This window comes from Parambassis ranga, chromosome 2 (assembly GCF_900634625.1).
Source record: "Parambassis ranga chromosome 2, fParRan2.1, whole genome shotgun sequence".
NCBI classification, from domain to species: Eukaryota; Metazoa; Chordata; class Actinopteri; family Ambassidae; genus Parambassis; species Parambassis ranga.
In genome coordinates this window covers 30385848-30411342 of record NC_041023.1, presented here as the reverse complement: position 1 = coordinate 30411342, position 25495 = coordinate 30385848, and the positions used below count along the sequence as shown (strand labels likewise).

Genomic DNA, 25495 nt, shown 5'->3' with positions numbered 1-25495 from the left:
TACTTTATGTCATCTGTGATACAGCTGCGATAATATTTGACTGTAATGATTTATTTAACACCTGGTAATATTGAAAGAGGAAACGGCTGGCATTTCTTATGCAGGGCATAATAAATATCATAATTTCTGATGATTTAAGTCACTCAGGGAGGGCTGTGGATGAAATCAAATCAAATATGTCCTCTTTAGGGGCATCAAAAATTCCTCTATGTAGGAACATTATCATAAAATAATGATTTTGTTTATCAGCAGTTATTTTTCTGTAATGAGGGACTGCAGAAGAGACAGTCTAGTTATGTCCCCTACTGGGCTTATGCATAAGTAGGCGACCAGCTACTAGCCAGCAAATAATTTTGATTAGTGATCAAGCTTACATACATCCTCTAACCAGTCTATAGCATTTACCTCAAACTATGCAGTAAATAAATGCAGTCCAACACAGTGAGTCAGATGAAATCCAACACAGGCAATAAAGCCGAAAATACTATTGGAAGGTCATTGCTGTAAAACGGCAGCAAAGAGTGTTGAGTGTGTTAACACAGCAGCAGGGAAAGGAGTACCTCCACATTCTCAGCAGGACAAACAGCACAGTGGTTTACTAAAGGCTAATAAGTCTATGCACATACTTTGATAAGGAACAGAACACATTACTAGACAAGATTTATTCAAATGACAAAATTATGATTATTTTATAACAACTCAAGTACAGCTAATCACAGTCTCTTGGCAATTGGCTGTAAGCGTGTCTCCTAATAACTACTTGTCTCAGCAGCCAAGTGGTTTGTCTGAAGGCCTCCAGTTTTCCTTTTGATGCAGATGTGATTTTTATTTTAAAAGTGTAATGTGCAGTACCTATATGTTATAAAGCCTAAAAAGGATGCCTGGCTTATACACAGCACAGTCCTCCTACAGACATGTGTGCAATGAAATAAGAAAAACATGTATGTGTACAGACCTTTGCATTTTCTGCCAACAGAATGTCAAAGTACAGAAATGTAACCTTGAAGCATTGCTGATAATTTGCTTCTCTCTTAGCTATGCTGTGTCCTCCCAAAGTGAATTTAAATTGTCATAATTATCAAAAGAGTGAGTCTGTAACGAAGATTTCTTCGATGGTTTACTAAAATATCATTCACTCAGCATGAGTGTGATATTGATAAATGTACCCTGCTGCACATGAAATGACACTCGGTGGTGTCACTATTGACATTTTTTTTTGCTTTTGCCCTTCTCTTTCAGATCTGCATTCATGGTGATCTCCGGCTCTGTGGGTGATCCTCAGTCACCATGAAAGACTAGGAACTCAGCTCTCCAAGGGAAATGGCTTATTTTGTAATATCCCTACCCTGCTACCTGGCATATGTCTCCAGCTGCCTGTGAAGGGCCTGTCAGATGTTTATGGGAACTATCACTGTGTTCGCACTCTTGAGGATATAAGGACTTTTTTCCCGGACCACACTTTTTCCCCTCCCCGTTTTAAAAGAAAAAAAAGAAATCCCCACTGTCGAGTCAAAGCAGCTAGCGCTTTGCAACGAGACTGGGGAAGCAGCAAGAAAATGGCGAACAACTCGTATAGTGGGGTGAAGAACTCCATGGTGGAAGCCAACCATGATGGAGAGTTTGGCTGCACGCTCAAAGACCTGCGCTCCTTAATGGAACTGAGAGGCGCTGAGGCAATAAGCAAAATTGGGGAAACTTACGGGGATATTCAAGGACTCTGCAACCGGTTAAAAACATCACCTATAGATGGTACAGTGAAGCTTTTACTCCAAATCTTGTTTAGTTGGATCAAATGCAGGGTTTCCTCACAGTAGTGCTAGTAGTGAGCGCCGCTGGAATTATATTGTGCTACACATAGTTTAGGAGGCGTGTCATTGGCTGTGTCATCCACATTATGGATACCTTGACATCACTTCCTTGGAAAAACTCATATGCTAGACAGGTGGCCAGGCAGGCTGGCTCTGACCTGGGCCAATCCTGCTCTATTTCAAGGCCTGTGGATATGTCCCTCACACCCTCCCTCTCTCCCTTTTCACCTCTGTGTCTGCGTGTGTGCATGTCTATGTGTGTCGGCTTCAGACAGACCAGCTGTTTGCCTGGGCACAGTACCAGTCTGAAGGCAGGTCAATGTCCCACATGTGGCAGACAAAACAGGAGACTGTAATGCTGGTTGTAGTTATGCCTTGAACATCTTAGCAAAGGCATGAATTTATGCCACACTTTTGTCAGATTTATAATACAACACTAGAACAATGCTGAGAAACCTGTCAAATTCCCATTAAGGACACAGTAGAGCTCTACTGGTGTGTTTTTACTGCATTTATCTTTTTTGTTTTTCTACTACTCTTTCTCCTGGTTCGGTTTGTCTCTCTATAGACAGTCTGCCTAATCGCCAGTATGACCTTGACTGAACTCTTATGGGAGGGGATTTTCAGTTTGATCCCAGATTAAAACGGCACCACATATTCACTGTAACAGCAACAGTACTCTGTATGCAGTGTCTCAAAGCAAGGAAATATTTTTCCTGGGCTTCATCAAAGTAAAAGGAATGTGATAAATACTACGCTTTACAACAGTGCAAAGCGTCTTGTGTTGTAGCCAGAGTCATTACCTTGCTGTTTAATTCTTGACCTTTCGTTTATTGACATTATGGTAAGTGGTACACCATGCAGTCTCCTGCTGCCTTCACTGTTCTGTAAGCTAACAGACTGCTGTCTGAGGAGACACCAGGGAGTAGGGATTTAGCTGAGGAGAGAGCAAGAGTTGTCTAAACATGCATGTGGCTGTGTCAAGCTGGTGAAGACCTAGCACACGCTGCTAAAAAGAAGAATGTAGTTGGTCAGGGCATAATGCAGTATTTGTATGAATAGTAACAGAATACTGTAAGCCAGTTAGCCTGTGACTATATGTCAGCAGAATTTTTATTCTGATTACCATGCATGATTATAGGAATAAATTATCTATATTTTAACAGGTTCAAATGGTACAGATATGTTACTTCCATGCTAAGCAGCTTGCTAAAAAGCTTGCTTTTAGAAATATTACTCATTCAGTTATTTGTGCACTGATAAGCTTGACTAGCTCCACATTTGGTTTCCTCTCCCAGCAGGTGCCCGTTCCACTTGGTGTGCAGCCACTGAGTTTTGATGCTTAAGACTTTCAATCAGCTCATTCGTCACTGGCTTGGGAAATTAAGCCATCATTTAAGATTACAGGAGCCTGACAATTGGAAAGGGATTTCTAATTAGTTGGTTGGTCATTTCTCAAACCTCTTAAGCCAATCCTTTACTAATCCTCTACATTTCCAAGCCTTTTTTTCATCATCCAAAGAAGTTTGATTGAACTTTCTTGTTGGCACTGTGGATGAAGGCATCAAGCTAATTTAACTAGTTTGGACTATCTAAGGCTTAAAATCCTGTTTAGGATATCACCAAAGAGCTCCCTATTCAGTTAGATTTTATTCCACTGTGCTTCAAATTGTTTTATTACCTTACAATGGTTTTTAAGCTGTGAGCTCACAGCGAGCACTGCCAAATGCCTATTCAACTGTTACCTGTATGTATTTGACAAATGTGAACTATTAACCCAGTCACAGAGCTAAAATAAAAGTTGAGGGGCATTTAACGCAGGTAGAAGAGATCAAATCTAACAGCTAGATGCTCCCTTTTTTGATTTTCTTCTCAGCGATGAGCATCCCTGTGTGTATGGCAGCAGTGCTGACAGTAGTTGGCGGGGTGTTGGTGTAAGCGCTCACTTCCAGATTTTGCATACTGTTTTCTTACTGAAACTTTCTGCTTCAGTGAAAAATTACAGTACAAAAGTAGCAGTGCCTAAGTTTTGCCTCTGTCTCCTGTGACAGTCAGATATCTAATTATCAATTATATTCAAAGTTGATCTTCTCCATGTTAACACTTCTAAATCAGTTTACTCATCATAGAAAGTACTTTGAGGTTTGAAAACAATGATGTATTGTTCTCTGCTGTGTTTGTGGGAGCTTCGTCAAGACTGAGAAAACAATGTTAGTGAATTCACGGGAGTTACAATGGTTTTGATATGACACATTGGTTATTGGAAGTCCTGGACATTTCCCAGACAGAGAAGTGTCCTGTTGGAATGTTAGAGTGGGGGTGAAAGTATTAATATTGTTAACTGCAGTCACTAACAAAGCAGTAATTATTTCCTCTTAATTAATTCCTTTATTTTCTCTGTGTAATGAGACTTATCAAATGGACATGGCCACTTCCGATCAGTATTATTGGAAACCCCTCTTTCTCCCTTTCAGTTCTATTCCCTGTTCATTGCTGTTTTAGTGTAGTCAAATATTTGGGTCCTAGCCTATCGATCTAATTGACTGCAGGCTGAGAGGCTTCTGCAACTGCACTGTAATCATAAAAGTTGACAGGTTCTTTGTATTTGTCATCCTAGACACCACATCCCCTCTTTCAAATGCGAAGGTTGAGATTGTTAAATGGTGGTTTATATATCACAGGCCTGACATAGCTCATGTTCTTGTCTGAATTCTTAACAACAGAGAGAGGATAAGGCTGTGGACAGATCCTGCTTGTGTTGGTGGAGCTATTCAGAGAGAGTTGGCGACGTATGCTGATCTACTTTTAGTAATCTCTGCTTTGAAAGTTGTGGGCACAGGCGGTTTCTTGTATTTCCTTGTATTTTGTTATTCACAACTGCAAGGAAGGGGGTCATGGGTTGTCGTAGTTCTTACCACTTTGGACATTTCAGAATCTTAATCTGCAAATTAGATTACAGTTTAAACCCAATTTGTATTTTATTGGCACCAGTTTGACTAATCAATGATTTACTAGCCAGGTTTTTAGTGTTTGTTTGTCCTGGTGTGTCTAGGTAGAAATTACGGTTGGATTGGATTATGGTTCAGAAACAAGACGGTACACTCTAAAACACTCATCTCTTGAGGACGCTCAAAGCAGGTCCTAAGTCTGTTGCTGGCTGTGTGAGTGGCTTTAGCTTCATTCCAAAAATATTCTCTGTGTATCAGTTGCAAACCAGTGGTTACTATAATCTACGGTATAAACCAATTTACATGATAAAGGGTAATGCTGTAAATTGAAAGTCCCATAATCCTGTTATCCTATTTAGACACAGAGTACATGACCATTATATGTACAGACTGATGAGTAATCTTTAAGTCGGGTAACTTTATTTTTTATGTGTTGCAAAGTTGACTGAGGAATTTATGCAAATATCCAGTCATCAGTGCACAGGACTCGATTAATTCTTGCATTTTGTTTTCTTCCTGTGGCCTGTTTGGTACGTGAAAATGTGCATAGTATTTTTGACGACGTTTGGATTTTTGTGTGCAGCAAGGACAATCTCATTGTACTCAACAGTGTGCTGGCACTTATCTGTCCACACATTGTTAGGTGAAGGCTGTAAAAGAAAAATCATAGCCCCATTTCGTTTAATTGTGGCGGGCTCGGAGTGAAGGTTTGCCTTGACCCTGTCAGTGGGGACTAAAATGACAGTGCTCAGATGGGTTACCTGGGGACAAGTGTCCAAATTAAATGGTTAATGATTAGCCCCTTGACTTGAGACCCACTCTGGGTGCTAAAAGGATGTGAAGGGCCAAGGCCAACCATATTTTGTGTTTGTGTATCCATCAGAGAGTTGACACCATGATCGTCCTCTGTCACTTGTATTTATTGCTCTAATACAAAAGGAAAATGCAGTGTAAAATTGAGTGGGGTATTAGCTGTCAGCATGTTTTCATTAGAGGCATAGAAAATTAAAGGGATGGTGAGAGACAGCCAGGGAGCAGCAACAGACAGCTTTGCCTGATAAACCCCATAGCTTTTTTTAATGTGCTGTGCCAGTGAGTCATCATTATTCTCACCTCCCATTTAGAAAAGTATGTTGGTGTTAGGTTGTAATGTCAATTAACCATATACCTTGTGAGACAGGATTATCTTTTCCTAATATAAGCTTTTTATTGACACGATTAAACTGAGCAGTGGTAGGGATGTGAAAGATGAAACACAGGCCACATTTAATTAAATTGGATCTAAAAACATGATAGTAGTCAACATGCAAAAAAAAACAGCTTACATAAATAATCACTCTTTATTCTTGGATTATATTGAAGTATTGAGTGTACTGTAATTGTAATGTAATTTAATCATAGGCACGTTTAGGTAATGGTAATTCAGTGGACATGGCAGGTTTCCTTGACTGCAAAGACACTGTTCGTTTTCTATAACAAGAATATCCCATATGATTTAAAATTGTATAGCTTTTGGCTATATTGACAATGTGTTATGTATCTCTTTACTGCCTACACATGCAAAACAGAGTGCAGTTTTTGAGCCAGCTCTGTGCTATGAAACTTATTCTTCTACAAATTGTGTGTACTATGGGCAATTTTACATGTATAGAGTATAGCAGACTATTTAAGGAGTCATGTTACCAAGCAAGCGCCAGCTGGTACTGGGAAAACATATGCCTGCAAAATGATCAAATCCCCACAGAGTAAGCTCTGTTTGACAAAGTAGCCATTATGCAGCATAGCTACTTCATTCATTCGCTCTCCTATTGGCCACAGGTGATAGGAAATGATGAATAATAATAAAACTCTCAAAACCAAACTGCTAGAGGCATTTCCTGTATACTAGTAGTTTAATTAAAAAAAAAATATAAAAACACTTAATGACCCATTTCTGTGTAAAAGTGCTGCACATACCTGATGAAAAAAATACAAATGGAAACTGGCCTATTTTTTTTTTTTTATCTTTGCAGAGCGGATTTCTGTGGTGCATACTCACCCTTTAAGCTCCCAGCAGACTTTTGCAAACACACATTTACCTGTTACAGCTGTCTGCCTACACTTGATGTTCCTGTCAAAAATATATGGAACAGAATGCAGTTGTTAGTCATTCTGCTGTGTATTGATCAGTACATCTCTGTTGTCAATGCAACTCTTCTGTGGTTGTCTCCATGTTCAACCCCGTCATTCACCCAATTAGCATTCAATTTACTTAGCATCATCACCAAGGGGTGACATGCTGAGGCTTGTTTGTGGACTGCACGCAAGTGCGTCGTCGCAGCCGCTCTGTTGGTTTATTTTCCTATAATCTTTCACTCTGTTGAGACACCGGCACGCTTCCATGAATCATTCTTCACCTCAGTAATATGTACCCTGTGAAATGGTAGTTTTATTGATTATAGTGAAAGGGCTCATCAGTCAGCTGCTGCATAATGTTATGTAAATGTTACATGTTTAATGTTGCCAAAGTGTCTGGTTAACCAAGCAACTAGACATTTAGCTTTAACACCTGGTGCCAATATCTTCTCTATTTTCTGACATTTTATATGGTAATTGATTAGCCCCCAAAAAATATACCAGTTGGTATAGCCCTAATATTTGTGTGCTACAGATTTCTCTGGAATGGAAAGGGGGGTGCCTAATACGATTATGTGTTGTTTTTTATTTAACCCCATACCTTTAATTGGCTGAATGGATTTTATAAACATCTATCATATTCTTTAAAAATACAACCTCAGATATATTTTTTGTGTTGGGCACATTTATTAGCCCTTTTATTTTATTGATTTTATTCCAGTACTTCATGAAGATTATTAAAAGCTTTTCTTGTTCCTGCTATAACTAAAATATGCATGCCCTCCATGTCCGTGTTCATTGGTCAGCCTTTCTGTACGTCTGAGATGGAGAATTGTCTCACTGCTGGTAGAACAGTATATCATCTGTTGTCAGTGCACAAGCTCATTATTTAAGCGTGTCATGATTTGTATTAACACCACTAGACTGTGTCTGTCCATCCTCCTTTCGTTCTGTCCGTACACTGATCTTTTTCCCTGTTAAGATGTTGCTATTCCCAGTGCAGCATCCGTTGAGCCGTCAGTATCTCCACTCTTTATAAGTCTCAGTCTTTTGCACCCTCACCCACACAGTTTCACACAGTCACTCCACTCTGGCCCCTAATTCTACTTCACCTTCTCTCTACCTCCATCCAGTCTGCACAGTCACCCCCATGCAGTCAGCCTGAATACAACTGAAAAACTGGCATACATCATCAAATGTGCGAAGGCCCTTTTGAATATATAACTGTGCCTTAAATGTGGAAGCATTTGAATGGGTTAGCAGAATGCTCTCTGTGCACATGGATGAATGGGTCTCTGGCCAGACGTGTAATGTGTCAGAGAGATGACTCTATAACAGGACAGTGGTGTGCATAGGCACCTGTGGGGTTCTGCTGCTGATTCAACCTCTAGTCAGTCGGTTGTTGAAAAAGGCAGTTGAGGGATTAGATGTAACCTCTGTTTTCACATTCTCTGGCACGCCTGACCGAGGTGAAAATGTTGGACGTACTACCCACAGAATGTGTACCATTGTTGCCCAGCATTGTCTCCTCCACAGTGTCCTGTCTGAAATGCTGATTCCTTTTGGAAGTGATGTTTTCAGAGGCCCATTGACGAGAATACAGCTCACTGACAAGTTCTAAATATGTGCAGTATTTTATACATCCATCCCTGACTTAAACCATTCTCTTTGTGATGTGAATATATATATATATATATATATATATATATATATATATATATATATATATATATATATATATATATATATATGTTTTACTCTGCAAAATGAAACATGTTTAAATTAAAAGCTTTTATTTTCTGTCTTTCCCTACTTAGGTCTAAGTGGACAACCTACAGACATTGAGAAGCGGAAAACAGTGTTTGGGCAGAACTTTATACCGCCCAAAAAGCCCAAAACTTTCTTACAGTTAGTGTGGGAGGCACTACAGGATGTCACGCTGATTATCCTAGAAGTGGCAGCCGTAGTTTCACTAGGCCTTTCTTTTTATAGACCTCCAGAAGCCCAAAGAGAACGTGAGCAATAACATTTAATCTGCTTTTTTATTGATTCATGTTACTATTTAAGAAATTAGCCTAACCATGCTTAGCTTTTTTAACCTTTTGTCACCCTTTTGCCCTTCTGCTGTGCAGACTGTGGAAAAGCTGCTGGTGGTGCGGAGGATGAAAATGAGGCAGAGGCGGGCTGGATTGAGGGCGCCGCCATTCTTCTGTCAGTTATCTGTGTGGTGCTTGTGACAGCGTTTAACGACTGGAGTAAAGAGAAGCAGTTTAGGGGCCTCCAGAGCCGTATCGAGCAGGAACAGAAATTTACCGTTGTCCGTGGAGGGCAAGTTATCCAAATTCCTGTGGCTGAGATTGTGGTTGGCGACATTGCACAAATAAAATATGGTAAGAAAAGGTTATATTAACATAAACATTTTTTGACTATAAATGTTCCCAGGACAAACTGCTGTTTCTTCAAATTATAGACATGATTGTGTGTGTTTGTTTCAGGTGACCTCTTGCCTGCTGACGGAGTGCTCATCCAAGGCAACGATCTTAAGATCGATGAGAGCTCTCTCACGGGGGAATCGGACCATGTCAAGAAATCACAAGAAAAAGATCCAATGCTGTTATCAGGTAACATAAAGCCTATTTTTCTTTTTTTCCTTTCAAGTCTTATTTTTACTTGTTTTGCTACCAAATGATGAAGTGACCCTCTTTAAAATCGATTCTAACAAACACAGGATCATCTATCACAAGGTGCAGTGATCATTATAAAGTGTAAACTATTATTTTTCTCAAATAATTTCAGAACCACTATTTGGTTTTCTCTGCTTTGATTAGCTATTACAGCTGAAAATTGAAAAACAATAGAAGTCATCAGTATTCAGTGCAAACCCTTGCTCTGTGCAGATAATTTATAAAGAAAAGTCTCCATGAGACTGAACGTGAATTGGTGTCCCAATCCTGCTGCTTATTAGAATTAGTTATCAGGTGTCCAACATTTCCTTGATCTAAAGCTGTTATAGGTGGGTTTTTTCTGTGTGGAAAGTCTGTCTCGTGTGCACAAAGCCCTTTCATCACTGCTGTCGTAGATAGGTGTGCGTGTACTGTTTTTGATTTGCCTCAGCACAGGCTGTATCCACTCTCACTAAAAAAGAAAAGCATCTTGTAGTTAATGCAGGCATGAGACAACTGTTAAATGTTTTCCACTTCTCTCATGTCAGTGTCTTGTGGGTTTCACTCTGGCTTTCTGTTCTTTACTGTTATTTGCTTTTTCTGTAATAATCGACAACATCTTCCTGTTTGTGGAGAGGAATGGAGAGCCAGAGATGCAGCCATGTTGTAGCCTCTCAGAGATCCATTAATTCACTCTGACTGACAATTGGCTTTTGATTAAAGGCTGTTGATTAAAGGTTTCGAGGGTATTTGCATTAGTGACTGTGTTTCTTTCTCTTTACTTTCTGTTGTGCAATCTTTTGTGTTTATTGGCTGCATTTGAAAACCTGCATTTCTCTTTCTTGTGTATAGCTAAATTAACCGCTTGAAGTCCTGGTTAAACCACCTACTCAGCAAAGGGACTGAAACGCAACATTTTTGTCTGAGAAAATGAAAAAGTTGAAGAAAAAAATAAGAATAGAAAGGCTCATTTTATCAGGGATAAAGCTACGGCCTAAGTTAGAATTGCCTTTCCCTGATTCCCATACTGACATTTTCAGTTTTTCTCTTCTGTTCAAAGGCACCCATGTAATGGAAGGCTCAGGGAAAATGGTGGTCACTGCTGTGGGTGTTAACTCTCAAACTGGAATTATCTTCACTTTACTCGGGGGTGGCGAGGATGATGACGATGACGAAGAGGAAAAGAAAAAAGAAAAGGAGGAGAAAAAGAAACAGAGAAAAAGTTCGTATGCTCCACTCCTTGTTGCTTGATGCTTTTATTACTATGGAGCACACACACACACTCCGCCCTTTTTACACTAAGGGCTGTCCCTATTCTGAATAGTGTAGTTACTAGCAGATTTTATGCAGAAAAAGAACACTGGTTTAAACATGTTTTATTCATTTTATCTATCGGGTATTAGATTAATCAGTTAATTGTTGTAGCTCTTCTCTTGGTGACTATAGGTGACTAAAATCTGAAAATTAAAACTTATCATTGTGGCTCTACCCTCTTGCTAAATCCATGTAAATTTTTCCACAGACAAGAAGCAGGATGGATCTGTGGAAAATCGTAAGAAAGGTAACACATATGCTGACACACACAGCCATAAATACATTTCTTTCAGCTTAGTGCCTACCTTTAGGTATTAGCCTTTAGCTTTATCTGTTTCTCCCCTCCCCGTTTAACAGTGCTGTGTGTAGGTTAAAGCCTCCGGTCTATTGGTAATTGGCTGCAGTGGTTTTATGGAAGTAATGAAGAGCTGCATATTTTTGCATGACCCCATGTCGGTGTATACTTAGTACGCGCTGTTCTTGGCTATCCATTGTAATGTCCGGCCCTCCCCTCTGTTTCTCTCTTTTCTCGTCCTTCCCTGGCACATTGCGCTTTGAGCAGCAGGTGCTACTGAATCCAGTTATAGCGATTAGTGATGAGGAGATTAAAGCCATGCAACAATTCTGGGGCCAGAACATCTGCTTTCCCACCCATCTCCCTCTCTCTGACTCCCTCAGGTCCCCACAATTAGATTTCTATTGATGTCCCAAACTGAACTATTCACAGTCGAATCATAAGACTCACGCTGGTGCAATTGCATACTGACAACAATGATAATGAGGCTGTTTAGTGGTAGCTCAGCCAGTGAGCCAGGCTTGTAGTCATGCTGGGACACTATGATCAGTAGTGCTTGGGTCTGTGACCACAACCCTGGCGCTATTCCCTGGTGCACAGATTCCCTCTGCCTGCCAGGAATCAACAATAATCCTTTAGACTGAGATTACACTGACCATGTAAGTGCAGAGCAAGCCACTGTCCACAGCAGCTGCAGTAGCCCACTCTTCCTGCTTCATACAATCACACACAATACTATAGTGTGTATATAATAGTGTTATAGAGTAGAATTCCCAAACAGGTGCTGCCTATGCTTATAAAATGCTGCATACACTACACAAGACTCCAAAACATGTAATGATAATAAAGTGTTTGAGTTACCCTGTAGCAGCAGTGTCAGTGTCCAGCACAGCAAATGATTTTTACATAGAGAGTGACATGACAGAGACCAGCCCCTGCTGGCCTGCTGCCGCCTCCTCCTCCTCCTCCTCCTCCTCTTGCCATTAGGGGCTTTGCGTCTCCAAGGTTACCTGCTTAGATGAGGGTTTGGGTTTCCCGACAGTTCTGCGGACGGTAGGGGAGGGGGTCCTGAGGGATGTTGAGAAAGAGATGAAAGAGATTTATGGGAATTTAAACCTACAACAACTGTTGTGGTTGATGCCGAAAGAGGAGCTGATTCCTCAGACTGATCTCTGTTACTAACCTGTTCTTTAAATCTCTTGGTGGGAGTATGATAATTATGTTTCTGAATCTTTCAGCTAATTACTCAGATCACTGCAGACATAATTACAGTGACGTTTCCCAAGATCCTTTAATAAAAGGGAAGCAACAAACCATGCTAGATTTTGAGTGATTTGACATCTCGTGTGGTCAGAAATCTTGAAATACACTGCTCTGTGGGTTTATAGTTGAAACATTCCCATCTTGAAGCAATTTTGTCATACTGCTCTCATGTAACTTGCTGTGACATGTCTGCTAAATCAGATCATCAGGTTAGTTAGAATATAAGAAATCAATTCCAAATCTGTAGTTGATCCCCTTTTTCCTAATATAGCTGTAATCAGGAAATGCAGAAAGTATTTCTTCGTTTTATTCATTCATGACCTTCAGCTTGAGAATACAGGTTTAATTTTAGGTTTGCAAATTCAAGCCAATAGGCAAATGAAATGGGCTTCCTATGGTGCCCGACTATGAAGGACAGCTGTGTTCTTTTTGCCTCGTGCTGATTTGATTTTTATAAGAAAAAAAAATCATTTTGTAAATCCTAGAATCTAGTGAAAGAACACATTTTGGCACCTAGCTTGATGCCAGCACTGTAATGTAATTGTCAGACTGTTTCATGTACTTGTTGTCTTTGCTGCAGCTAAAGCACAGGATGGTGCTGCAATGGAGATGCAGCCTCTGAACAGTGATGAGGGAGCTGATGCAGAAGAGAAGAAGAAAGCCAACCTGCCTAAGAAAGAAAAGTCTGTCCTCCAGGGAAAACTGACCAAACTAGCAGTACAGATTGGAAAAGCAGGTGAGACAAATATCACTTGCTTATTATTGTATAATGTACATATCATCTGTTGCTGTTGGTGTTTTCAGTTTAATTCTAATAATGTTTTTGTCATATTCTTCCATTTGCTTTAAGGACTGGTCATGTCGGCAATCACCGTCATAATCCTGGTAGTGCTGTTTGTAGTAGACACCTTCTGGATTCAGAACCTGCCCTGGTTCAAGGACTGCACGCCTGTTTACATTCAGTTCTTTGTGAAATTCTTCATCATCGGCGTCACTGTTCTTGTGGTGGCTGTTCCCGAAGGCCTGCCACTTGCTGTAACAATCTCCCTGGCATATTCTGTTAAGGTAAAGTCTTCCAAGCCAAGTGACCCATGCCAGTGCTGACCAGCTTACACTTCAGCCTATTAAAATAAGCAGGCTGGGCTGTTAAGACGTGGTTAACTGATACCCTAAAGCCAAGCTATGATCCCTTGTGCTGAAGTTGTTAATGAGCTTTTTACCCATATGGTCCAGTCCTAAAACCACACTTAACTTTTTTTCCTACAGAAAATGATGAAAGATAACAACTTGGTGCGTCACTTGGATGCTTGTGAGACTATGGGAAATGCTACCGCCATCTGCTCTGACAAGACTGGCACCCTCACCATGAACCGCATGACTGTAGTGCAGGCCTACATAGCTGAAAAGTATAACAAGAAGGTCCCTGAACCTGAGAACATTCCCTCCTCCATCTTAGACCTCCTGATTCTGGGTATTGCAGTCAACTGCGCCTACACTACTAAGATCATGGTAGGCATGTGAAATACACTGTGAAGAAGCATAAATATTGCCTTGTGTGGTGTAAGGAATCTAATGTTTGCCGTTTGTTTTTTCTACCTTCAGTCTCCTGAGAAAGAAGGGGGTCTGCCACGACAGGTGGGTAACAAGACCGAATGTGCCTTGCTTGGCTTTTCTGCTGACCTAAAACGCGACTACCAGGCTATCCGCAATGAGATCCCAGAAGAAAAACTCTACAAAGTCTACACCTTCAACTCAGTCCGCAAATCTATGAGCACTGTGTTGAAGATGGCTGATGGCAGCTACCGTATGTTCAGCAAAGGAGCCTCCGAAATTCTCTTAAAAAAGTAAGACTATGATTTTCATCTGTCGTGTGAATTTGTATCTGTATTAGAATTCTACATGGCAGTCGCCTATATAACAAAGAAAGGTTGTTCTGTAAGCTTTTACTTGTTCCACTTGGCCACAAGTAAATGCGGTAAATGATATGTGTAATGGCTTAAGCAGCTAAGAAGTTCAAGTGCGTCCCACCCAAGCCCCTTACGTTGCGACTTAAAAACGGGCGCTGAGAAAATGAGCCGGTAACAGCTCTGTAAGCCTCTTAACCAAGCAGGCTTCTTTTTAACCCACAGAGGGCTTAGTGTGACTTCTTAACTGCAGTGTGACTTCAAATTCTTTGTCTTCTCTGCTTCCCCTTTACCCCTTTATCTGATTTAAATTACATTTTTACATTTAGTCTCTACTTATCTCCCTCATACTTGTTTGCCAGCTACAGCATTCTTAATGGATTTCTTTTTGTCACCCTCTCTTTTCTACTCTTTTAACATTTTTGAACTCTTTATACCTCCCAGGTGCTATAAAATCCTGACAGCAAATGGGGAGTCAAAGGTGTTCCGCCCCAGGGACAGAGATGACATGGTTAAGAAAGTGATCGAGCCCATGGCCTCAGAGGGTCTGAGGACCATCTGCCTTGCATACAGAGACTTTCCTGCCTCTGAGGGTGAACCTGACTGGGACAGTGAAAATGATATCCTTACCGGACTAACCTGCATCTGTGTGGTGGGCATTGAAGACCCTGTGAGACCAGAGGTCAGTGGTTTCATATTGAAGATGTTGTATAATAATTATTATTATTATTACAACTATTTAGGGTGACCCAGACCTAGTACACGCAACATAGCAGCCCTGTGCTACCAGATTGTCAGCCTGTACTGAACTGTTGTCATGATCAGTTAAATTTGTCATACAATAACTGCTGCCCAGTGTCAGGTTATGCATGTCCGAAGGAGAATCTGCCACACTAGACAGTGGAGACAAAATTCATAGCGGCGAGAGAGGAGATGTGATACCCTCAAAATGAGGAGAGAACAGTGCGAATTGTCAGTCTGTGCTGGAAGCCATCAATAGAGTTGCACTCAGTTTCTCACAAGAGACAGAAATAATTGTCTAGAATAAAAATAGAAAAGGAAACCCTGTCTTCCTTCTCACCATGGCACAACAAGCTCTGTGATGTAGATATGAATGTCAAATTGTCTTTCAATTTCAGTAAGTTAGAGAAATGGTCTACCTTCAATTCACTGTTTGAAATGTAGATTTTTTTTTAATGTTATCATTTAACAAGCACTTCTGAAGGAGCCTGGCTGGCAGCTTAATGTGGTTTCTGTTGGCCTCCCAAGTTTGCTTTGTGCAGCAAGGAGATCAATGAGTGATGCATTTTCAGCCATTTTTAAGCCATTGCTGTACAGTGGTTCCACTGTAAGACAGGGAGATTAATGTGAAAAGAAGTGGGTCAATAGCATGCTAGATGCTAATTTACGTCAGCTGTCTGCTATTTTGTGCAGAAAAGGTGTGCTGGACACTGAGCTTGTTTGCAGGAAACAATGCATAAAGAAATGAGCCAATAATTTAAATGCTAGATTATTTTTCAGGTTCCTAATTGAAAAGTAAGACTTTCTTCCTCATTCTATCGCAATTTGCTTCAGGTCCCAGATGCTATCAGAAAATGCCAGCGTGCAGGCATTACAGTGCGGATGGTGACTGGGGACAATATCAACACAGCCCGAGCCATTGCCACCAAGTGTGGCATCCTACAGCCTGGAGATGACTTCCTCTGCATAGAGGGCAAAGAGTTCAATCGCAGGATACGCAATGAGAAAGGAGAGGTGGGCCACAGCAACATAACTGTACCTCAAAGACTCTTAAAAAAAGTGCTGTTGGGATTCTATTAGGGTTTTGTCACATGTTTACAGATTGAACAGGAACGCATTGACAAGATCTGGCCCAAACTACGAGTGCTGGCTCGCTCTTCTCCAACAGACAAACACACGTTAGTCAAAGGTAAATGAAATATGCTCATGTTTTTCCAGTAGAATGATTGATTGATTAAGGCTGTAGAAGTTTCATTTTATATATTCATGCTCTTCTATTTCAGGTATTATTGATAGCACAGTGGCAGAACAGAGACAAGTAGTAGCAGTGACAGGTGATGGTACAAATGATGGGCCTGCCTTGAAGAAAGCTGATGTTGGCTTTGCTATGGTGAGTTTCTGCCTTTGTGAGACTACAGATATAAACATAAAGCTCAGTTTTTTTTATCGTTACTGTCCTTCTCCAGTATTCTGTCAACTAAAAAAGCCAGCAGTACTAACTGGGCCACTTTCTGAAAAACGATGGCCATGTAGAAATGTGGGATTGTTGAACATCTTGTGAACAGATACAGACGGAGCCTTGATTGTCTTCTTTTTCTTTACAGGGTATTGCTGGGACAGACGTTGCCAAGGAGGCATCTGACATCATTCTGACTGATGACAACTTCTCCAGCATTGTCAAAGCAGTCATGTGGGGACGAAACGTCTATGACAGCATCTCCAAGTTTCTCCAATTTCAGCTTACTGTTAATGTAGTGGCTGTCATCGTAGCATTTACGGGAGCCTGCATCACACAGGTTAGCAAGAGTGTTATTCTGGCATTGGTCTCTAGAAAGAAGGCAGAAAAGTTTTTAAAACTGAAGAGTTTTGTTACGGTCTCAATTGATAAAATCGCACTTAGATCCTTAGTGTTTGTCTCAGCTCCGATTGGCTTAATTTATATAAAGATTTAGTCTTATAACTGTGACTCTTCATTGCATTTGTTTGTGTCCTGCCAGTGTTAGACCGCAAAATACACAGCAACAGGCAGCATTTTTCTACACATGCAGTTTGGTTTGTCAGTTAATAATAATGTGATATCTTGCTTTTTTCCTGCCAGGACTCTCCACTGAAAGCGGTACAAATGTTGTGGGTCAACCTGATCATGGACACCTTTGCTTCACTTGCTCTAGCCACAGAGCCCCCCACAGAAGCCCTGCTACTAAGGAAGCCATATGGCCGCAACAAGCCTCTTATCTCACGCACTATGATGAAGAACATCCTGGGTCATGGAGTGTACCAGCTAATCATCATTTTTACACTGCTCTTTGCTGGTAAGAAATGTCTTTAGCTGCAGATTTAGTTCTCCGTTGTGTTTTTGTCCATTTTTTTAATATGCTGTTGTATTTTTCTACAGGAGAGAATTTTTTTGATATTGACAGTGGCAGGAATGCGCCTCTCCATGCACCACCCTCTGAACACTACACCATTGTCTTCAATACCTTTGTATTGATGCAGCTTTTCAATGAGATCAATGCAAGAAAAATCCACGGAGAAAGGAACGTCTTCGATGGCATCTTCAACAACCTAATCTTCTGTTCTATCGTCTTTGGTACCTTTATTATCCAGGTAAAGCAGATTCGGAGCTTTGGAGAGTACATTCCAAAATTTTCTCCCTGATTAATTGCACATCTCTTTCTGTTCCTCCAGATCGTTATAGTACAGTTCGGAGGGAAGCCTTTCAGTTGTGTGGCTCTGACTATTGACCAGTGGCTGTGGTGCACTTTCTTAGGCTTTGGCTCCCTTCTATGGGGACAGGTATGATTTTTACCTTCAGTTGGAAACCTACTTAAATGCGGTGCGACACTGCCTCCTTGTGTTGTAGTTAGTGTACTGGATGCCTGAGTGAGGTATAAGGTGTAACGGTACACTATGTTCTATTGCAGAGAACATACATATTTTTATGCAGGTGGTCACATAATTTCTTGTGAAGATATTTACTTTTTACTTTACTTTATTGTGTGCATTAATATGCTGAATGATCCAGGATTAATCATCATTTTTGCAGTTGACTGTTGCTATTTTTTAATGATTAGAGGCAGTTTATTGGGATTGTTCTCACTTGAGAAATATAATGATTATTTGACATGCATCCAATATAAAAAGCAGTATACATTATATGTTATCCAAAGCCAGTTTAAATGGACTAGAATAATCAGTATTCTCTGGCATAACCTCAATATAATGTGGTTGCACCGAGTGGACCCTGACTGCAGCATAGATAGCTGTGCTCTGTGAGGCAGTCTACAAAAATTCTTTTAGGATATTTATATTTTATCTTGTGAGGCAGCCGGATTCTGGCAAAATTTGTGAGATCACAACCACACATCTGGTTTCACCACCACCATCTGTCTTACTAGGTTTCAAGTGGGTCAATCAAGTTTCCCGTGAAGTATCATCAGGGTGTGTTAGGTGTGACAGCACTGACTTCCTATATGGTTCTATGTAACACTCAATTGTTAGCATTCTCTGTGCTTTCACCAAGACAGTAGCCAAAGCTGAAATTGGAACATGGCAGCTTATTCTCAGGGTCCCTGTCTGCTTGATGTAGACAATGTCTGTTTTTTCTGAAATGTCATATAACTATGCTTAAATGAGTCAGTGTAGCTAATGCTACTTTTGTGGTGTCTTTCAGGTAATCTCCTCAATACCCACCAGCCGCTTAAAGTTCTTGAAAACAGCAGGCCACGGCACCCAGAAAGAAGAAATCCCAGATGAGGAGCTGGAGGAGCTGGAAGACATGGATGAAATCGACCACGCTGAGCGGGAGCTTCGCCGAGGCCAGATCCTCTGGTTCCGAGGCCTCAATCGCATCCAAACTCAGGTAATGGCCCACAGAGCTTCTGGTGTACCACTCAACAACACACCTGACACCAAGGGAATCAAAAGCCATAAACCCTTTAACTCTCTATTGCTCTTCCAGCTTAAATCTATGTTTTGTTCCATCTCTCTTGGCATTCTTAAAGAATGGCTTGTGCCCTAAAAACAAACAAAGGCCTCCTCTAATTTTTCTGTTTTGCTTCTGAGCTAAAGCGGGTTCCTATGCCTATTTCTGACTTAGTCTGAATCTATCTGCTAAAACTAGTTTGAAGGTACTGATGAAAAGCCAGTGAATTGGAATGGATGGAAAGCACGATAGACCAGCTGAATGTTCAAAAAGTATTGGCATGGCTATAGCTGAAAGTATGGAAGGATTCTGCAGAGAAAAGAGTGAAAGTGAGGTCAGATTTTGGAGTCCAATCAGTGCCTTTAAACCCAACTTGTCTCCCCCTTTCCCTTCCTTCTTTCTTATAACTATGCCTAAATCCAATTTTTGAAATGACATTTTTTTCAATGGTTACTGGTGCCTCTTCTTTATTTTTTCTCTCTTTTCTCTCTCCTCTGGCTGTGTTGTGTTTTATTTCCTCTGGGCTTTCTCCTGTCACGCTGTCTGATTCTTTGCAGATGGATGTAGTGAGTGCGTTCCAGAGTGGAACTTCCTTTCAGGGGGCTCTAAGGCGACAGGCCTCCAACTCCAGCCAACAACAGCACGATGTAACCAATGTTTCTAGCCCTACACATGTAGCCTTTTCTACTACTACCACTACTGCCACTGCCGCCAACACCGCTTCTGCCACTGTGGGGTGTGAGTGCGTGTTCTCCTCTAGTGCATGAGATTTTATTTTCTTCTTCTTCTTTTTCTTCTAACATCTTTCTCCTCCACTCGTCTCACCTAACGTTGACACTTTTACTCTCTCATGCTTCTCCTAATGTTCCCCCGTGTTATCTTCAAACAAACAAAAAAAAAAGAAAAAACCACATCTTCCATACTGCTTTGATAACACTGCTGTTTATATATATGTACCCTGTAACCAGGTCGCTTCTAGCGTCAAGGTGTTCTCTCTGTGTCATCATGTTTTCTGTTCTGCTTCTGCTTCGGTCTCAGAAATGGAAACCTTTTTACTGTTATCTCGGGGGGGATGATGTGTTATATACCTTTTGATCAAAATTATACTCTGGATTGACAGTCACCAGGTTTGTCTGCAGCTGCTCTGTGCCTCTGTAGCACCCATGGGTCTTTGTCGCAGCTCTCTCTAGTCCCTAGGCAGGTAAATGTTTTGAGTATATGCCCATGATCACGGTCTAAAAAACACAAAAGAGGCAAACCATTACCTCGACCTCTGTGAGTGGAAAAAAAAAGGTGTCAGTGGATGTCTTGTTAGTCAGTGGTGAAATAGCAATGTTTTTTTGCAGCTCTATCTTAAGAAACATTTGTGTTAATAGAGGAAAGAAGCAGTGGTAATAATAAATTACAGGTAATAGTTTGTTTGTGTGTTGGCTGCAAGGTCTGGAAGACATCGAGAGCGGACACGGATCATTTCCTGGCCTTCCTCTTTGACTGAATGTGTGCCTCCTAACAATGACTCCCTTTCTCTTTCAGATCTTACCAGACAGACCAGATGCTGATTTTTTTCAAATGTCTTACAGATGTCACAAAAAGAGCTCAGTGCAATATAAGCTGGGACTTTCCCCAGGCACATTAACGACAGAGTCACAGATTCAGTGTTGGCACAGTACTGCTCAGGTCTCTTGTTTTAGGTCAAAGTGCTTCCCTTCTAAACGTTTCCTTTCAGGTGGAGTTGGGTTAAATGTTATCTCTGAATGTGAATACATGTTTGTGTCCATGTGGGAGTGTGTTTGTCCCTGAAAGACAATGAAATGCCACTGACCCCCCACATTCTTCTTTAGATTCTGTGAAATGTGTCATGGGCTATACTCAAAGGTTTACTACCATTGAACACAAGGTAGCTCCGCGCTCTGCATGGGTTCAAAGTCTCTGGTCTCGTTTGTGAGTTTTTTCTCTTTGTGCTGTTTTTGACATGTATGACCAGCTTGTAGACATGCTTGGCTGCCGCAGCTTTTTTTGTTTTTACTCCACAAACATAACTATGACTGACCACCCCTTTTCTTTCTCGTCTCTCTCTCTCTCTCTGTCTCTGACTCTTGTCTCTATCTCTGTCCACTCTTTCTTAAGCATGTCCAACAACAGTAAACGTTCGTGTCCAGCCTCTGTCCCCTTCTTCTCTTTGGATGTGTTCTTGTATAAAGAACAGCATTCCTCTCATTCTTGGTTCCCTTTTGCATTTTGATTAATCAGACACGGCTTCTACCACATTTTTTGTGAACTACTACAGCACTTACCCCCCAAAAAAGAAGAAAAACAAACACTGCATTGGGTTTGACACTGGTTTGTATCCTAGCTTTGTTGGTAACATGCTGTTCTTACACAAAAACTAGTGAACATATTTAGGTGTTTTTAAATGCAGGTAAACCCACAAGCTTCGATATTGTTGTTTCTGTCCCAATGCCTGAGAACTGTGCGGTAGTTGTGCCATGTACCTACCTTGCAAAGCAGTCTACATGAAATTGTTACAAATCCATCTTCAAGCTATAAGTTTGTAACAATGAATTGCCAGTTTGGCATTTTAGGCTCTATCGGAGGCATTTGTGAGGCAGATGAAATTTGTTGCTGACTTTGCAAATGTTAGCAGACACATCAGAGAAGGGACAGTGTGGGTGTTGTGGTACCATCACCACAAATCAAACCTGGAGCCGATAAATACTGTGGAATAAAAAGCAGATTGTACCCCAGTAGGTATTTGGTCCTGTATGAAATGACCTAAATGATGCTCAAGGATGCCTGTGCATCAAGTGACTAGTGTACCTATGTGTAAATTTACTAGGAGTAACTGCACGTGTCTCTGAGAGTTCCCCCTTCACTGATTTTTTATTTTTGAAGCCCCTAAAACTCACCTACTATTGACCCAATAAAACCTGCTCCCTCGGTTCTGTCGTGTTATCGAGGTGTTAAATTGCATATCATTACACAATGTGACTAAATGTGTGCCTTTCCCGCTCCCTGTCCCTTCTCCTCCCCTTACAGATCCGAGTGGTGAATGCATTCCGCAGCTCCATCTCCCTCTATGAGGGGCTGGAGAAGCCCGAGGCACGAACATCGATCCACAACTTTATGACCCACCCCGAATTCCGGATAGAGGACTCTGAGCCCCATATTCCCCTCATAGATGATACAGACGCAGAAGACGACGCTCCCACTAAGCGCAACTCTGCCAGCCCCCGCAACGCTACACCCACGCCGCCTTCACCCGCCACCACAGCCGCCCCTACCACACCAGTCTCTCCCTCCCCAAATCAGAACAATAACGCTGTGGAGAGCAGCAACCACCTCCTCCCAGAGGCCCCCAAATCAGGAACCCCCTCAGCCCCGGGGAGCCCACTACACAGCCTGGAGACCTCTCTTTGATCTGACCCCCACTCTCTCTCTCTGCTCAATACATCATCACCTCTTTTCTACCCACCACCAAGGAGCTCAACGCAGATGCGACAAATGGACACTAGGAGAGGAGAGACGAAGGGCTAGATGGAGAGCGGAGTCTTGTGTGAGCTTGGCTTGGGCTGGACTAAAAGAACAGCAAACATTCAGAGGAATGTATGGCTTGGTGTGGATTCTTTGGTCTTCTTTTATTTTTGGTTCTTATTAATAACCCGCTGCGACACAAATGGACTCCGTCTTCACCCCTCCCTCATTGGTAACATTTGTTTTTCTCAGTAACAAGGGGTGATTATAAACTCAGATTGAAAGTGACCTGTTTTTATTATTCTATTAATATTGATATAATTTGAATTGAGAAGGGGAGGTGCTCCTCCTGGCTTGAAGATCGTCTGTATGAATTTTGAAAGAACCTTTTAGCTTCTCTTTTATCTGAATGGTGTTGTATATTTATCTCTTTGGCCCTTGCTCATTCAAAACTTATTTCTGTTCCATCGGCTGTTAATATTTTGAGTTTATTTATGTTTTTGGAAAAAGCAGGTCTGTTTACAAAGTTTGTAGATACTTTTTTTCTGTTTGTAGGCAAAAGAGCTTCCTGATGTATGATGCAGAAAACTGGGACAGAGTAAAAAATGAATGAGAGGAATATTTCAGATACTGCTGTATTTTCAGGAAAAAAGGGTGTTTCTATTGAAACTTAACTATTTTTGCCTGCAAGTTTTATTTGTTATATATTTGTAGATAAATATAGAACCTTCTAGCCAAACCGATAAACACTAAGGCTTGTATAGAAAAGAGGTCCGACGAGGTGTTTTCACAGGAGACAGGACGGGGGGGGATGAGAGACAATTATAGGGCCTCTGTCCACTAACATTGCTATAAATATTTACTTCTTCCATTTCTTCGATAGTTTTCATGTGCACAAAAACCTTCTGGAGTTCTGGATTCTCTTTTCATTCATTATATGTTGTGTTCAAGAATTTCCACATGTTGAAAGGTTCGTTAAAGGGAGTTGAGGCAAAATCCGGGCCCATATTTAGCAAGCGGGAAGAAGGAGGAGGAGGAAAGTCTTACCCTTTTAGAGTTACGCTCCCTTTCAGTGAAAAGTAGAAGTTCTCATTTTTAGATTTGAACATGTCTCCTTGTGTTCAGCTGTATTCAGAGGCTGGTGTAGATCATTTTGATGCAAGAGAGGCTAATTTATGGCTAAAATTGTTTTTGTTTTTGCCAAAAAAGCACTAAAATCTAACAACCACTCAGTTCAAGCTAGCGCTGTATTCATGAGCTGTTCAACCAGTGCATCTATTTATTTTGCAGTTTCATACAGACTAAGCATGAATGTGCCTTGGCTACAATTTATCTTGGTCCCGTCATTTACCGCCTTCAGGAAACTCCTCACAGCAGGACCAAATGAGCTTCGTTCTTAAATTTTACTTGGCCCGGTTAGGACTGACCTCCTCCCTCTTAGATGCTTGATAAATGTGGACTCCGATCAACTTTTTTTTTTTTTTTTTTTTTCAGCAATGTACAATTCTGACATTTGTTTACTCAGGCATAGAAAGTATTTAATTTAAAAGGAATCTCTAATGAAAGAACCTTTTAACTTTTTGTGTATTTAGATAGCAAAACATGATTTTGGTCAAAGAGCAAGTCAATTATTTTCATATTTAATTCTTTCTTTGCAACCAAGTTTTAGGGGAAAAAAGTAACTCTACTCCTCCGAGTTCTGGTTTGTCTGCATTTAAAAAAACAAAAACAAAAAAAACACCTATAAATGTTGCTGCATTTGGTTTGTTTGTAAAATATTTTTGACACCTGATGTACTGGAAACGCTAAAGGATTGGACATGTGCATTTTTCAAGAATAAAGACTAGGCATACACTGGTATCTATCTGCACAGGGTACTTTATTTCATAGCGTTCCTCGGGGGAATAAATTTTGATACAAATCATAATAAAGAAAATGTAACTTTGTATTTTTATGACAACACTGATGATACGTTTCATCGTACTAAACCGATTTTGGATGATTTGACACCAATCACATTATATGGGGAGGGTTTTGGCCACTAAAATGTGTTTTTGTTCTGGAATATTCATCTCAGGGTGCAAATGATGTGATAGAGAACTGGCCTGTTTTCATTTAAACACACTTAATTAAGATGTTTGGGATGGTGCTTGCTCAACCGCGCAGGATAAACCCGAGCAGCAGGCTGCAGACTGTACCTGCAGCCGTCTGGCCGGCTTCACCTGAAGGACGGGGCAGGATGTGGAAATGATGTTTAAATCACAACGTTCTCTGAGGAAATAGTTTGTTTCTCTTGTTTTACAGATGACACAATAGCAGCTAGGATTGCGTGCAAAGTGAGGGATTGAAAAAGACAAAGGAGTTTGTTCTGTAGCTTCTTCCTGTAATGGGAATGAATGTTTTTCCATCTGTTTTATGGATTATTATTTTTTTATCTTTTAACATTTGGAAATAAAAGTACTTCATGTCTGTTTATCTTGAACATTTTAAATGGATATCGTGATTGGATTTACATTTGAAACTTGTCAAGTAATGTGTATGGTTTTTAAAAATAAAAAATGTATTTAGCCTAACTGCAGGGCCATGTTTTCATTTATCATGGATTGATTGTACGTGTCTGTTTTTATCAGAAGGAATCTGCTCTCATTATAACACATTTATTCTTTCTTTGAAATCTTTTAACAATATCTGGTTGTGTCATGAGGAGATTAGGGCAAAAGTAAACATTTTTAAGTAAAATAAAGTCATAATTCAAAGAAACACCATATTTTTAAAGTAACAAAAACTTTTTCAGAATTCTGACATAATCATTGGAACAGGAAAAATGTTGAATTTTTGTTTTTAAATCAGAAATTTTTAACAGGCTTTTCCTTATCCTTATGCATAATAGGCTAGAAATGACCTGTGTAGTTTAACTTTTGATGGACTGTCTGCTGATTAATGTGGGGGTTTTTTGACACAAATTTGCTGTTTTGTGTGCATGAGGCTAATACAGAAATTCCCTCTAGCATTTGGATCTGAATATTTTAAAATATAGAAAAACAATAT

General features: G+C 40.6%; 1 protein-coding gene across 3 annotated transcripts in view; it reads left to right on the top strand.

The window, feature by feature from the left end:
- Nucleotides 1-24920, top strand: part of atp2b1a (ATPase plasma membrane Ca2+ transporting 1a) — a 31097-nt gene extending 6177 nt beyond the window's left edge. The window contains exons 2-22 of one of the 3 annotated variants that reach the window (XM_028421117.1): nt 1240-1749; nt 8689-8886; nt 9004-9261; nt 9367-9492; nt 10595-10756; nt 11057-11095; nt 12987-13142; nt 13257-13471; nt 13673-13915; nt 14009-14250; nt 14755-14992; nt 15886-16065; nt 16153-16240; nt 16335-16441; nt 16656-16847; nt 17150-17363; nt 17447-17658; nt 17740-17847; nt 18725-18913; nt 19534-19623; nt 22013-24920. In XM_028421117.1, coding sequence (XP_028276918.1) covers nt 1557-1749; nt 8689-8886; nt 9004-9261; nt 9367-9492; nt 10595-10756; nt 11057-11095; nt 12987-13142; nt 13257-13471; nt 13673-13915; nt 14009-14250; nt 14755-14992; nt 15886-16065; nt 16153-16240; nt 16335-16441; nt 16656-16847; nt 17150-17363; nt 17447-17658; nt 17740-17847; nt 18725-18913; nt 19534-19623; nt 22013-22393 — 3831 coding nt within the window. In that variant the 5' untranslated portion in view covers nt 1240-1556 and the 3' untranslated portion in view covers nt 22394-24920. Of the gene's footprint in view, nt 1-1239; nt 1750-8688; nt 8887-9003; nt 9262-9366; nt 9493-10594; nt 10757-11056; nt 11096-12986; nt 13143-13256; nt 13472-13672; nt 13916-14008; nt 14251-14754; nt 14993-15885; nt 16066-16152; nt 16241-16334; nt 16442-16655; nt 16848-17149; nt 17364-17446; nt 17659-17739; nt 17848-18724; nt 18914-19533; nt 19713-22012 lie in introns of all 3 variants that reach the window. The other 2 variants (XM_028421136.1, XM_028421127.1) reach the window with 2 other exon arrangements.
- The last annotated feature ends 575 nt before the right edge of the window (nt 24921-25495 follow it).